At 38.2% G+C, this 16,005-nt stretch overlaps 1 protein-coding gene across 4 annotated transcripts in view; it reads left to right on the top strand.

Annotated features, from left to right (window-relative positions):
* LOC103151010 (proprotein convertase subtilisin/kexin type 4-like) overlaps positions 1-16,005 on the top strand; it is a 215,007-nt gene that overhangs the window by 34,113 nt on the left and 164,889 nt on the right. For all 4 annotated transcript variants that reach the window (XM_016680995.1, XM_016681040.1, XM_016680937.1 and 1 more), the window contains 2 exons: positions 2,359-2,462; positions 10,025-10,130. In XM_016680995.1, coding sequence (XP_016536481.1) covers positions 2,359-2,462; positions 10,025-10,130 — 210 coding nt within the window. The remainder of the gene's footprint in view (positions 1-2,358; positions 2,463-10,024; positions 10,131-16,005) is intronic.

Below are 16,005 nucleotides of genomic sequence, written 5' to 3'. Positions count from 1 at the left end.
TACGCTAACATTTGAACACTGAATGGAGTAATTTAAAGTTACTCAACACGATAGCTGTAACCCTCAGCATACTGGTAGTGTCAACATCATAGTCACCCAATATGCTATGCTAGTGTTAGCCCTCATGCTAATAGTTTTATATTGTGTTTGTACTGTAGTGTTGGCCACACTTTAGTTAGCGCTTCACTTATATAAAAATTATCGCAGTTTTACTCGGAAGGACATAAACTACTGGCTCTGATTTTCATAAGTTTCTATATTTTTATTCGGTTTAAGACCCACTAATCAAGTGTCATACAGCAGCAGACTAATTTGGATTAAATGATACCTCAATTCCTTAAAGTTCCCGTGTGTGCCAAGCCTCACAGTGAGGCTAGGCAATTACATTGGGCAAATATCCATACTGTAAATTCCTGTATTAAAGCCAGTATCACCCATTTTACTCAGACAATGGAACGTGCAGTGTACACACATGCACTGCAAAAAGACAAAATCAGTTTTGGTCTAGTTTCTAGTGCAAATATTTTAGTACACTTGAAGTAAGACAAAGCTAACTTCAGGACAGATTTATAGGCGAACCCCTAAAACGTAGAGGATATGAGTGAATTGAACTAGACTATACGTAATGAAATTTAAGTTGACACAGCTGAGTAGAGCTGAATTGCAGTTCTTAAATCACTCCACGTCTACATAAGGAGTCGGATGGATCGTGTGCAGTTGTAAATGGGAGCTGTCTGGTGCAGAAGAATAAACCGACGGGTGTCCTTCTGCAGCACTTCTCTCTGTCTGCCTCTTTGTGTAAAACTTTCCTCACCGTGTCGCGCAGCCTCTGCTCTGACAGATGATAGGAAAGCACCAGAGGGAGGCAGAAAGATGAAACAGTCAGGAGATCATGGATGAAGGCTGCAGCTGTGTGTTGACTCTCATAAAGGAAGGAGGGAAAATAAGAATTGCACTTCTACGCTTTGACCAGATTGAACTTTTCACCGCTCAGGTTTCGCGCAAGTATTTTAGGATTTAAACTGCCGTTGTGAATGCAAGGGCGTCGCATCGAATGGGCATTTTCAACACCAGCCGCTTTTTCAGACATAATTATTGAATCCCAAACTGTATGAAACAACAGCATATTTTCGACACATGATTGAGAAGCTGCAGAATACAGTCAAAGATAAACCCAGTAAGGTTCATTTCCAGCCTGTCCCTGTCGACATCAGCCTCTCTACCGTTCATACAGATGATGCTTACGACTTCAACACTGATTTTAAATGAACTCCCCCCTTGATTCATGGACTCTTTTTTACTTTAGGAATTTCCATTTTTCTAGAAATGGAAATCTTTATGATGTTTATCTGTATCATCAGGCTCTTTTCATTGTTTTTACTTTTGCATTTAAAATTATCTAATTAGTTAACTTCAGCTGCTCTGTAATGGTTCACAACTTCTGGAAATACATTGGGTCTAATTAGGTATTAATGTTGATGAAAAATTACATATTTTTTTACATATTGACATTAAAATACGACTGAAATTGGGTTATGGCAGGGGTCTGCAACCCGTGTCTCCAGAGCCACAGTGGCTCTTAATAACTTTAATTAAAAGAAACCAGTTAACATTTTTTTAATACAGATATAATAACAAATGCAGGTTTTATACTGTTTTTATTTTTTTCTACAGTATTTGCATTGAATTTCCACAAAAATAACACTAAAAGTGCCAGTAATATGTGTTTAGATCTTTTTTTTTTTCTTTCTCATTAGGTTGACTGTTTATAAAAAATATCTCCTTTATACTTATTTTTATTTTAAAATCTAAAAATGGAAATAAAATTCTGGCTCTTAAAAAAATGACAATAAATCTTCTAAAGTCTGAAAAGTTGTCTATTTTGAAAAGGTTGTTTGACATTTGCAGCTCTAAACAAGTTTTTTTGGCTGTGCTGAGAGCAAAATGGCTCTTTAGGGTGCAGAGTCCTGTGTGATAGGTTTGAGCCAGTGTACTAGGATAGGTTTTCAAAGCAATGTGCACTAGAAACTAAGCAGAAATACTTGGTAAGATTTTGTGTTTTTGCAGTGAAAAATGTGGAGGCCTTAGTGAGCAGAGGCGCTTCCACAGACTGTGAACTGAGCCACGCTGCAGTAACGAGATGCTAATTAGATGCTAATGATATGCTAATCTCCCCACAGTATTCCACCTCAGTGGTGAGAAGGGAATCTGTGTAGCTTTTCACCATTGGTTGGAGGTCCAGGGATGTCCGGAAGTTAAAGTTCAAGATATTGGAAAAGGAGAAAACTCCCCCCCCTCCACACACACATACACACACACACGCACACATGCGTATCACATAGATCTTTGTGTTTGCAGGTTCCCAGAGGAAACGGCCTCCAGCTGACAGCCCGTCTGAGGAGAGGATGGACGACCAGTCGCTCACCTTCAACGACCCGCTCTGGCCCATGCAGTGGGAACTGGTGGGTGTCATTATCTGCTTGGGTGTGTGTTTGTGTGTGTCGTCATTTCCCTTATCTGGAAGTCTCCCCCCGTCTCTCCTCTCTTTTCGTCTTTGCGTTGAAGGATGTTCTTTTGACAGGCATAAGTCAGACAGGCTTTCACGTGTGACTGGAGAAGGAGACAGAAGACAGAGAGATAAGGGGATGGTGGGGAAGGCAGGAGAAGGGGTGAGTGGGTTGTCCATGTTGAACTGAGACAGATGTCTGGGATTGATGAGGCTTGGAGGAACACCGGCGCACAACTGGGCTGAGACAACAAGACATGCTTATGCCTTCAGCTGTCCTGTTCACACTGTTTTGGCCAAACTGTGTTTCTGAGGCCCTGCAGGAATACAGCAACAGGATGGAGAATTATGTTTGAAGTCTGTTTGAAAAGCGCCATAAAACAAGCATGTCATGAGGGAGCTTTTGTTCTTTTAATAAGATTATGTCCAATGAAAGTTAAACTTGACCAGTTCTTATTTGGAGTCTGACAAACATCATTTTGATGTACCTTTCCTGCTAAAGTAATAACCACAGCAAAATCTTTTTAAATGCTGTTTTCATGCATGTGTGTATTCACCCCCTTAGATGTTTTACCCTGTTGTTTTTTTTTGCTTTAACAAATCAACCATGATCTGCAAAAATAAACAAAAAACAATTTAAATGTCAAATTGAAAACTCATTTCTACAAAAACAATGACAATTAAATAAAAACACCAGAAATAAACAGTTAAAAAAGCTGTTTAACTTTAATTTTTGTGTTCCTTAGTTGTACAGAAATACCATTTAGATTTTCATATATAGTTTCATTGTTAAACCATAATCAGCTGATTTATTTTAGAGTTGATTGATAAGGTGGTCACTTCAATCTGAAACTCTAAGATACAACATAAAGATCTGAGTGGCTGAGGCTGAAGATGTCAGTACTGTTTTTTACATTACACTGCAAAAATGACAAAATAGTAAAATATGCAGAACTTTTTATTAGTATACCAGTAATATACTTTGCATTATTTATATACTACCACTCAATAAACTGTATTAATTCATGCAAACTACATATTTCAAAGTAGAGGTTGATATACTGAGTAAAACCTCTGTGACCTCTTAATTTATGTTTGAAAAGAAAATATATGTTTTGGTAAAGTAGAACTGAACAGGTCAAGTTTTTTTGTATGTCACATTTCAGCAGTAAGGCAGTTCAAATTGCTTCACATAAATTATAAAACAAGCAATAAACATTACATTTTTGTCAAATGCCATCATGGAAATTATCAATGCAAATCAAAAGCGACTCTAAGCTGGTGGGTTTTTAGCTTTGATTTAAAGAAAGTCAGTGTTTCAGCTGTTTTGCAGTTTTCTGGACGTTTGTCCCAGATTTGTAGTTCATAGAAGCTGAATGCTGCTTCTCCATGTTTGGCTTAAAACATGATTCCCAATAAAAAAAGACCACATTTTTTATTGTTTAACAACCCATTTAAAAAAATAATAACTGTTACTTATGTGCACTGAATACTTCCTGCTGGATCTGTTGCGCAACGACAGCCTCTGTTTCTGCTCATGTCGATGGAATTCGGCGATAAATTATATCACTGATTACTCTATCAATAATAAATCCTTGGCATGTTCTTGCTATAAATACCCTGGGCAAAGCGTTCCCTCAGCCAATCGACTCCCGCAGACGGTCTTGAGTGACGCGCGAGGGCGTAATCTGGCAGAGCGAGGGGGAGGAGAGGCGGGCTCATGGATTCACCCCGGCAACTGGCAGCAGATTGACTGACATCTCAGCTCTCGGGGCAAGTTGGAGGGATGAGAGTCAGGGATGGGGGCGGAGGGTGGCGGAGACAGTATCGAGGCGAGATGATGAAGAGAAATGTGAGGCGGAGAGCTCGGAGCTCCAATACGAGCGCCATTTGTAGCAACGGTTCGGCTCTGAATTTAGAAAATTTATCGACAAGATTCTTCTTTTTTTTTTTTTTCGAAGCCCGCCGTGATGCATGCGGTGTTACGTGAAGTATGACACATAAGTGATTATGTGGTTTTTAACTTATATGGGTTGATTACATAAACAGGAATATAGGGCACAATTATCAATCACTGAGTAATCAGGAAAAATGCAAAGCCTTTTAAAACTAGGGACCGTTCGCTCTTTCTATCGGCTTCTCGCCTCCCTCTCTTGATTTCACTCTGTTGTGTTTAATCAGCCTCTGGTGGATGGAGATATTGATTGAGGGTCAGTAATCTGCTCAGGTCGAGACGTGTGTGTGTGTGGGTGTGTGTGTATGTGCGTGCGCGCGCGCGCGTATCCTTGCCGTAGAGTAATATTTTCATTACCTACTTTAGGCGAGTTTGGCCTAACACACCTTGATGACAAGTTCAGCTCCTGTAAGAAGGTTCTTGCTGAGCTGACTGCAGCAAATCAATCAGTTTATGGTACGTGTTGTCGTGTGACAATCTGTTCATGTTCATATGTTTTCCCTGAAGTCCAGCTGAGATGAAGAAGGAAAAAAGGCAATTGTTTGCTTTTTCCTGCTGTATGACTGCTTGTGTACAGTGGACCTCTGTGAAAATTCGCGGAGTCATCTTTTCGCCGATTTTTCTGTGAAACGTAACTCCAAGATGAATAAAAATCAGCCTTTGTTCATAGAGTATATCTAAAATATATAATAAAAGTAGCATCTTGGGTAGCCAGGTGTTGGCCTTTGCACAGCCACCAGATCAGGAGAGCCATTCATTTCCCCCATAAGAACAGAGATAAGGAAGACTGGAGATGTTAGCTTCTGCTGTAATGCCAAGACTGTTTCCACTGTTGTAATAATGAATATTATTATTTGGTGTTTGAATAATTACAATAGGTGGTCCTAAGTGTTGTTCATAGGACGTCTCAAGAATTCATGGGCTTTCGTGTGATTACTAATCTCCAATGTTGTATTATCCACTGTGTCAGCGGCAGCATTCAAATACTACAAATCGATAAATTTGAACATTTGAACATTTGAAATGACTTCAGTTTTTTCTTTCTTCAAGTGTACTAAGATATTTACACAAGAAAGTAGGTCAAAATTACTTGGTAAGGTTTTGTTTTTGCAGTGTACAGTGTACTTGGAAAAAAAAAAAAAAAGATTACAAAAATTCAATAAAAACACAAAAACTGAGCAAGCGGTGAGCTAGAATATGTCATTATTGAAGTTAATTTATTTTTATAGGTAAACCCATGTCTCTATAAATGTATAGATGCTAAAGAGAGCACCGGAAGTGGTAAATTGTTGTACTTTAGAGTGTTATTGTGACTTTGTGTTGTGTGTGAGGAGCTTTTTACTGCTATCACAACATCACTTCATATAACCGCATGTGTATGAACTGAATCAGCATTCAAGATGCCTCTCCACAGGTCTATATGTAATTTTACAAAGGTGTGTGCCTTTTATGTGTGCTTAAAGTGTGTGTGTATGTGTGTATGCATTCGAGTGCGTCCTCCCCTCGAGCCAGTCCCAGTGTTCCGGTGGACGATAGTCTGCTAGCAGCCTCCATTCATCTGCCTTATTCGCTCACACTACAAAGCATTGCAGCTCCCCAGATGCTACCCGCCAAACACACAAACAAACGCGCGCACACACACACGCACACACACACGCACACACACACGCAAACGCACACAAACCCCCCAACAGAGACATTTTTTCCATTGTGCCTTTTCTTCCTTTCTTTCTCTCTTAATCATAGCAACAGTTAAAGGACTCACTTTGAATATCAAATTGGCCGTGTGTGTCTGTGTGTGCTTTTTTCTGTGTGGGAGAGCGAGTTTTGGGAATCCGTTGACGTTTCTAGTTAGTCTGCGAGTGTGTATGTGTGTGTGTGTGTGTGTTTGTGCGGCCTTTACACGCTGCCTTTAAGTGTTGGGTGGGTTTTTTTTTGTGTGTCTGTGTGTGCCTGTTACCGTACTGCATGTTTGCGTTGGGATGCAACATTAAAGCTGTATTAAGTGATCAAGTGAATGTATGTAGTTTGTGGGGATGCTGAGGCTCTGGGGAGCTGCTGTGATGGGTATTTTGCCTCACCACGGCGGCGTTGTTTCTCTGCTGTAATGTGTGGTTATCTCTGTGTTTCCGTGTAGGTGGATTTGTGGTTTGAGGTGAAGAGGTCTGGGTGACTTGTCCGTGAACTTCCTGGGTTCCTTATGGCACTTTGAAACCATGTGTAGTTAAAGATGCATACACCATCCCTTATATATATATATATATATATATATATATATATATATGTATTTATATTCTTTGAATATATGTTTCTACTGAGCTGGATCAAAACCACCTACTGAATGCTGTGAGGTGGCCCTCCAACAACCTGACAGGGCATTGACTCTGGGATTGTGTAGGTGTCATGTGACGTTTGAAAGAAAGAAAAAAAAAAAAGTCGGCGGCAGATTTTTGAAGTCATCTGATGATGTGGGATGTATTGTCCGTTGTTTGCTTGAGGCACTTCTAGGCTGCTGTTCCATTAAAAATGTGCGTAAATCTTTAGTTGCGATTCCATTAACCTTATAGTTTGACATATCGTACATAAATTCTCTTAATGGAAACACGTGCATTTAAAAAAAAAAAAACATTTTTCAATCAAAAGTTTTTTCACTATGATGAGGTAGTTTTTTTTTTTTTTAGCAAAACTGTAATGAAAACACTTTTTTTCTCATCACACGAGTCACATGATCAAACAAATGGATGTTGCCACTGTTGCCAAACACGAAGAAGAAGATGACAGGAAGTAGTTGGAGGATGATGGTGCGGCTTGTTTCTTTTGTTCTCATGAACAAACTGGTTCACGTGACTTTAATTGTGTTTCTTATTTGATGGAAACCCCACAATTGAGAAATTGTTTTTCAACATTAGCAAAATTTTGACAAAGTTTTGCGCTCATTTATAATGTGCACAAAACTTTGCATCTTCTAATGTAAAAAAATATAAAAAATCAAAACAATTAAAGATTAAAAGTCATGGCAGTAAACAGTTGTATGGGATATGGTTATAATTCAGCCATGGCACCAACGTTCATCTATTACCCATCTGAGGAGTTCTCAGCGTCGTATTCAGATGTTGGAGCGACAAGCTCCTGATATCTGGGAGTGGTGATGTAGGCGGCATTTTGGGGAAATTGTAGTCGGTGATGTTACAGAAAAGCTATGGATTCCACACGTTGGAATAACATCCTCCTTGTACCACTTCCTGTCGTCTTTTATGTGGTTTTCATCAGTAGTAACATCAAACTGTTGTTCACATGACTTGTGTGATGCGAAAAGTGATTCCATTGCAGTTTTGTGAAATAAACCGATTTGGTATGGCCGATAAACCACTTCACTATGGCTTTTAATCGAAAAACGTGCTTGTTTTTTTTTTGTTTTTTTTTTAGAATTGCTGTGTTTCCATTAAGCTAATTTATCGTAATTTTAATTTGCACAATTCTTTAGTTAATGGAAACGCAGCTGGTGTCACATTCATTCCACAAACTGTTTCCCACTTGATCATTGCGCTGTATTATCTTGCTCAAATTTAAGATCATAGTTTTTTTTTTTTTTGAAAGCTACAGTGATTCCATGGATTTCGAGTTTGGGTTTTGAGTAAGAGTAGTTGCTGTTTGTCTCTGCATTGTGTCCTGCTTTGAAAGCTTTGGGCGTCCTTGTGTACGTAACACATGCTTTACAAAAAACGTCTCTGATCTGAGTCAGGGTTCTCTGTCCTTGAAGCTTTGTTGTGTTCTTTTCTGTCTTAATTAATCGCTTTCCTTCCCATCCTCGTAGTCTCGTTCACCACACAGCGTCAGTACATTTGGTTAATTGGATTTACCTGGTTTCCATGCCACTAATCACCTTCTCAGGATACAAGCCTCCAATTTTCAGTTATTCTGCCCATTACCAAGTCTGTTCTCCCTTAGCAAACCTGTTCCTAATATGTGTTCCCTGCTGTTTGCCCCCGGTTGGTTTTCCCTTAAGGTTTCCTCCTGTACATGCAAGTTTTTCCTTTTCTTCAATAAGTGAACTCAATATGAGACTCGTGTCCTATTTCTGAATTCAAATGCTTTGATTTTAGCAGATTCAGATTTCTCTTCAAAAATCATAGTTGCCATTTTTGTTGAAATCCTGCCTTAAATGAGGACTATTTTTTTATTAAGAGCAGAGGGAACTTTCCAGTGTGTGTGTTAGTGATTTAGTGGCTATAAAACACAGGCAAAATGATTCAGAGTTGACATTTTAGACTGTCTTTAGCTTTTCAGGTTTTAATTTCAAGAGAGACAAAACTTTCCCGTAATAAGTTTAACCTTCTTGGTTTCACCTGAGCTTGACTGCAGGTCAGTTCTCTTGTTTGCAAATTCAATGAAACTGCTCCAACACTGCTGCAAATTGACATCTTATGGTTTCTTTTTTGAAGACAAAAGTCAAAAAGTGACCTTTAAGCAAAAAAATAAAAAAATAAAAAAATAAAATTGGATACAAAGTGACTAAAAGTACAAAATGACAAATGAGCAAAGGATATGCCAAAATCTAGCTTCCAGTGTTTGTGACTCTAATGACCAAGTAACATCTGTCTGTAGAAAATATAGTTTACTTTTAAACATCTTCTAACAATGTGTGCTTTCTATGAGTTCATTTTAAACAAAAACTGGAAACTTTGAAGGTGTGTTTTGTTTTAGGAGACCTTGAACTCTTTTTGTGTTTGTTTTTTTTGTCCAAATGAGTTTCAGGGTGAAAAATCTGGCCCTCGTGTATCCATGTTGACAACAAAAATCCCTGTTTTGTGAAAATGCTTATGTATTAGCCCAACGTTTAACCTGACATTTTACCCCAAATGCTTATTACACATAAGAAATAACAGCCATGGTGGATTTGTGGTTGTGCTGCAGCTGCAGAACCTTTATTATGGTTCTACAATGAAAATTTTAGCAAAATACTCCACCTTCGCTTTATTGTTTGCCTTTCCTGTTGTGTTTACCACTAACCTTGTGTGGAAGCTCCACACATATTCCATGTCTAGTGCCACTTACAGGTCTGGGGGTGTAAAAACAACTTTTCCCTTTGTGTTTATGTTTGGATGAAAACATTTCTAGAAGCGGTCCTGTGCTTTTGAAACTGAATTAACATTCCCATGTGGAAGGAATCAGAGTCTTCTTTCTTTCAGTAATTACTTCCACACTGAAGAGTGTTGTCATTGACATAACCTGGGAATGTTTTGTTATGGTGCCTTCACTTTTCAAATTAATGGGATTTTATTTTTCTGACCAGCTAGACGGCTGAAAATTTCCCGTCAGTACTGATTTTCATATCTTGAAACAAAATCTCGAAAAATATTGTGTTTAAAAAGTAGTTTTTATTGTATTTCCTCCCTCTTTTAACTTGAGTGTAATTGCCAAGCTGCACCCCATGTATGATTAAAGCACATCTTGCCAGCATTGGGTATTTAAGACTAATGGAGATAAACGGTGAATTAATAAACCGCTCAGAGTCCTCTTAGTAACGTTGATCCATAACCACATGTGTTTGTGTGTGTGTTCAGTTTGCACAGGGTGAATACAACTCTAGTGGGTTTGACCTGAATGTGATGCCAGTTTGGAGGAACAACATAACCGGTAGCGGAGTGGTGGTCAGCATCATCGATGACGGTGAGTCTAACATCGTTGTGGCACACGTGCTAATAGGAAACACACAGACCTCGAGCTAGTATCTGCGTTTCCATTAACTATGAAGTTGCGCAAATTGATATTATGAAAGTAAATTTGCTTAACATTACAAATTTGAACATACTTGGAAAGTCTAGAGGATACTTACTTACTTACTTATACTAAAGTAACCCAGAACAGGGATTAGGACATAGAATCCAGAAAAAACTACCTTAGACTCCTATTCTTCCAACCCAGAAAAGGAATTAGACCAGAGGATACTTACTTATTCTTATCTGGCAACCCTGAATAGGAGTATTTAGTTTATATACGTACTTTGGATCAACATTATTAGATTCTTTTCTTTTTCTTTCTTCTTCTGCTCTTTCCTTTGGTTTGTTATTTTGTTTGTATTTCCTTTTAATTCATGTAAAGCTCTTTGAGTGGCCTTGTTGCTGAAAATGTGCTATATAAATAATATTACCTTACTTTACCTTAATGGAAACATGCCAAATTTGAGAAAACTCAGGTATTTTTGATGAAAACTTTTTGTGTTAGGATGAGATGGTTTTTTAGCCGCCTGCTGGCAGAGATGACAAAAAAGACGACAGGAAGCTTATTCAGCAGTGATTTTAATTTCATTTCTTATTTAATAGAAACACAGTGATTTTTTTCGACATTAGCAGAACATAGACGAAGACTTGCACACATTCATAAGAGAAACGTGGAGGTTCTGGAAGCTTCTGGTCTGTTTTGGAACATTTGAAAAGACAAAACGTTAATAATATTTATACAAGAGGAGACTGCACAATGGAATAAAAAAAAAACATCAGGTTTGCTGTCACCTTTGACCTAGAGTGAAGAGTGCGAATGATTTATCTAAGCTCCCTGAGCTGCGCCCACAACCTTACCTCCATCATCTTCGTTTCAGTCACGCCACAGTGACAATTCATTTCTCTCTGATTGCTGGGATATCTGGCAACAAGGGAAATGAGAGAGCGGCATCTTATGGGCTCATTCATCAAGAACTAATTGAACCCTCACTTGTCTCGAGTGCTGATAGAGCGGAGTAGTTGTTGGAGTGTGAAGGTGTGTTTGAGCCACTGTCTTTTTTTTTTTTGCAGTCAAGAACCTCTGATTCTGTTTTCTGGGGTGCACAAATCACAGAGTTATTGGAGTCAAATATACTTTCTCCACTCGTTTACATGCGTTTGTGTTTTTTGCCATTTCATGAATGTGTGTACAGCTACGGCTAACGACTGTTTTAAAACAATTATTTGATTCTATCGAATCAGGCGATTAATCGAGTAATTGAATAAAAAAAATGCCATATTCTGCAGATTTCAGCTTATTTTGTACAATATATAAAACATGCACATATTTTCAGTTTCTTTTTCTAAATATAAAATAATTTTTTTATTAAATCAAGCTTACATTGATCATTTGTAGCAAAGGATCCATCTGCAGCTAAAAATAAAAATACTTAAATAAGCCATTTCACCTTCATTTAACATCAGTACATCTGATCTGTTGACTATTCAATTAACCAATTAATGACTGAATAGCAAAAGGTGCTGAAATGGAGATTTTTTTTTGTACAGAATTTGAACTGCTTGATGCTAAAACTATGCATCTGGATAAAACAGGCAAAGATGTATTCACTTTGTGTACAGTTTTGGTTCAATTACTGCTCTGACTGTGTTGTTCTTACAGCAAACAGCCTTTTTAAGAGTCTATATGCTCTGATTAATAGATTATCAAATTAGTTGACGATTATTTCAATAATCGATAACATCACGATTAATCGTTTTAAATGTATTTGGGTGTGCTTTTTCTGTGTAAGGCTAATGTGCTGAATTGTGATGGGGGGAAAAGGGTGCTTTTCTTTGCCTCTCATCCCTCTGCACACTGTACCATTGTGTGTGTGTGTGTGTGTGTGTGTGTGTGTGTGTGTGTGTTTGTGCACAGTTAGAGGTGAAGGGTTGATACAGAATGAGCAAGGCAGTGACAGACTGAGAGAGATAAATTATATAGAGGAAAGATCCAGAGAGAAATGTCAGGAGATGGCGAGAGCGGAGAGGATTGTGAGCGGCTGTACGCGTTAATGTATGTGCGGCAGAGAGAGAATTAGACCTGCACCAGTGAATCTCCCCTCCTCTGAGGCTATTGTACTCCGCTCCACCTCTTCGTATTGATTCCGCCTGGGCAGGAGCTCCCTCGCTTTTTCTCTCCTGGCCCTCCATCTTCCCTTTCTTCTGTTTCCCTTCGTCATTTTTTTTCTCCCCCCCCCGCTTTTTGTTAACCGGACGGAGACGTCTTCCTCTTTCCTCGCGCTCTGTCTTTCCGTTTCGCCCACTCTCCCTCCATTTTTTTTCCTCCGTCTTCCAGAGAGCCCTGCCTCTCTCTGGCCAGAAGATCGCGTTCCCCTCTCACCTTTAGCCAACCTTTCAATCGATGCCCATTGATTTTGATATCACAATGAAATAAATTATTTCTCTTTGAGTGAAAGCGTCCATGACTCAACCCCGCCGCCGTGTCTTTCTCCATCTCTGTCCTTCAGCTCTCTCCCTTTGTTTTAGAGGTAATGTAATTGGTATCTGAGGCTGATCCTCTTAAAACATTGAATCACATTTAGTATGCCACTTTCAATTTATGCACCCATGTCTGGGTTTGCTCTGAGTTTCTTTTTACAAATGCGCTCTTTCAAAGGCACCGTCTAGATACACCTGCATTAGTTTTTGTTTCGTTGCTGTGGTTCATAAATTCTTGTCATTGTATTCACATATCTGATGAATATTACCTTTCGTACCTTACAAACACAACTTAAAATTTTTTCATGACTTGTTAGAAACATAAACCTCAGTTTATTTCATATGGATTTTATGTGTGACCCTGATTCAGTGTGTGATTTTCAATTCTTTTTAACAAATAAAAGCTCGAGAAGTGTACCAAGCATTACACTGATCCCCCAAAATAAGATCCAGTGCAGCTGATTTAATCAATTTATCCTCATTATCAGAGTTCAGCTAAATGAAATTTATTTTCAGTGTAAATCGAGTTGCCTTGTGAAAAGTGACTTTAGATTTTACTGCTGAACATTTGGGTTTAATGGCAATAAACACTTTGTTTCACTGTGAGAGTTGGGAACGTATACACAGAAACCCCCCCGCCCCCCAAAAAAAAACCAAACTCTGAATAAGTATTCTTATTTACATTACAGCATACCTTGTGCCTCTGTCATGCCATATGATAATATCAGTATTAGCTCCGTTACAACATAAGCAATTAAAGATACTGAAACTAGATGTTGTCCCTTCAAAATAAAAGCATAAAAACTGATATTGGAAGTTACTCATAGATGAATCTAAGTAAAGGCAATAAGAGCCAAAAAGAGATACAGACAAATAAAAGAATACATTTAGGGTTATTTACAAAGAGATTTGTCCAGTGATAAGAGGAAGATTGGGTTCGGTTATGAAATGATATTCTGAACTTCGAACGTCTCATAGATGAGGAAGAGGATGAGGAAGAGGATGAGGGCCACTGGGGAAAAAAAAAGACTTTTTTCCCCAGAATTGTGACTTTTTTGCAGAGTGAGATTAAAGTCAGAATTCCTTCAAAAATGAAAACCTGAAAAGTAAAATAATGCAATTTGGCACCAGCAATGTTTGGATAAAACACCAGTCAGTTGGTTGTTCATCAGTAATTGAACACATTGTTTGAAAACAAAGTCTTCTCTTCTGTTGAGTATTAATTAGCCAATCAATGTATAGATTTAATCACAATAAAACACTTTGAACTTTTGGAATTCACCTAAAAATGAACCAAATGATGAAAAAACTAAGAAAGACTAAACTAAAACTAAACAATATTTAACTAAAAATAGCTAATAAAAACTAGAAAACACACTCTTAAAAAGTAATTAAAACTTACTGAATTGGATAAAAAGTCACAATGAAATCAAACTAAACTGTAATGAAAACCTCCAAACTATTATAACACCAGCTTTCAATTCAAATTCAATTCAAACATACTTTATTGATCCCAAAAGAAAATTAAATAATAATAAATAATATTTAGAAAATCTGAAAGGCACCGCTCTTTTACTTGGGTTTGTTTTCTCCTACTGCTGTCGCTCATAATTCCGGCATGATTGTCATAAAGTTGAAAGAAGGATAAGAAATAAAAAGCATTCAATAAACATGACGTTTACATGCCTGATAAATACCACCTACCTTGTTTGTGAGGACAGTTCCTTAAAAATACTTATTAAAATCCATGTGCGGTTTGATAAATGAGGCTTCTGGACACATTTACAGCTGAAATAAAAGACAGCTGTCACGTCAACACAAGCTGTGTTCATTAGAGGGTCGTGACCTCTGGGTTGGGTTATGGATTCATCTGAAAAATTAGTGCCGTGCAGAGCCCCGCGTCGTCCAGCGATCAGGAGTTATTGATCGATCAGCGCTGATATCGTTATGATATCGGTACAGAGAATGACTGGACGGATTGATTGGTGGATTCGGAAACAAAGACTCCGTTATCCGTTGTAATGTAAAACATCCAGTGTGTAGGGGGGAATGACAGCTATAGAATAAACTGGATTACCTACTAGAACTCCTCTGTCTTTCCATCATTACTTATTGTGCAAATGAGATACCTACGGTTGCTGTAAAGAACCTCAATCGCCCACTCCAGCTTCAGTGTTTGCTTTGTAGTTTTTGTCAATCTCTAGAATTACACAGATGCCATCGAGTTAAAGACGGGATTTTACAGCCGACGCTCCACTGAGGGAATAACGCAAACCCTGACATAAACACAAAGCTGCATTTATGTTCATAATTTAGAATGTGTGCATCAGCTGAGGAAGGAGCTGTGATAAAATATTTTATGGCTGATTATGAAGACTAATCAGAGGCTGTGATGTGATTGGCTCACAGTACAGGAAGTATTTACTGCAACCCCCCCCCCCCCAAAAAAAAACAAAACAGCATCTCTGTCACTTTGGTTTGGATATTGTTCTTGCTTTATATTTAACATACAAACAGCGTGAATCCATATCAGTTGCTTGCATAGCACAGTGATTGTCACTGCGCATGATTACATTTGTGAACAGAATCTTTGAGGACCTTATAAAATTGAAAGCATTTAAATTAAGATCAAACATACCAAAGCTGAAATCAGCGTAAAGTTGAGTTCAAGCAAAAAAGATCCGAGACTGATGATTATTTTTTGTTTCTGATTTATTTGCATTGAGGACTGGATTTCTTCTTCTCTCCCATTCCGGGATGAAAAAGCTGAAAATCAGTCTGTGAAAACGATTTCATTCAACACAATGAGGTGTTGACGCTCTGTTCCTGCCTCAATTACATTATCATCGACATTTAATGTCATCGACTCAGATAGTTTTGGACACTGTTCTGAGGAGTCTACTAGGGCTGAAACGATTTTCCCATAAAGTCTGACCAGCTTCTCTGTTCTTGCTTATGAAAAAATACTCCCACAGTATGATGCTTCCAACTCCATGTTTCACAGTGGAGGTGGTGTGTTCAGGGTGATGTATGGATGTGCAGTGTTGGTTTTCCTCCCACACATGGCATTTAGCATGTAGATCAGAAAGCTTTTTTCTTTTAATCTCATGTAATTTCAACCCAATAACAAGACTTTTAAATTACTTATAGCTTTCGTTCAAAGACTGTTTTTTTTTTTTTCCTTATCTCCTCTCTCTTCCATAAAGTCTGGATTTGTGGCGCACACAGCAAACAGCTGCCCACTTGACCTGTGGATCTCTGCAGCTCACCAAGAGCCTCTTGGTGAGCTGCAATTTTTTAATTTTAAAAAAGAAAAATCTAAATTCAGAGATTAAAATGAGTATCCT

The sequence above is a fragment of the Poecilia formosa genome, unplaced genomic scaffold (genome assembly GCF_000485575.1).
Source record: "Poecilia formosa unplaced genomic scaffold, Poecilia_formosa-5.1.2 Scaffold0, whole genome shotgun sequence".
Taxonomy (NCBI): domain Eukaryota; kingdom Metazoa; phylum Chordata; class Actinopteri; order Cyprinodontiformes; family Poeciliidae; genus Poecilia; species Poecilia formosa.
The sequence above is the reverse complement of the archived record's forward strand: the minus strand, read 5'-3'. Positions and strand labels throughout refer to the sequence as shown.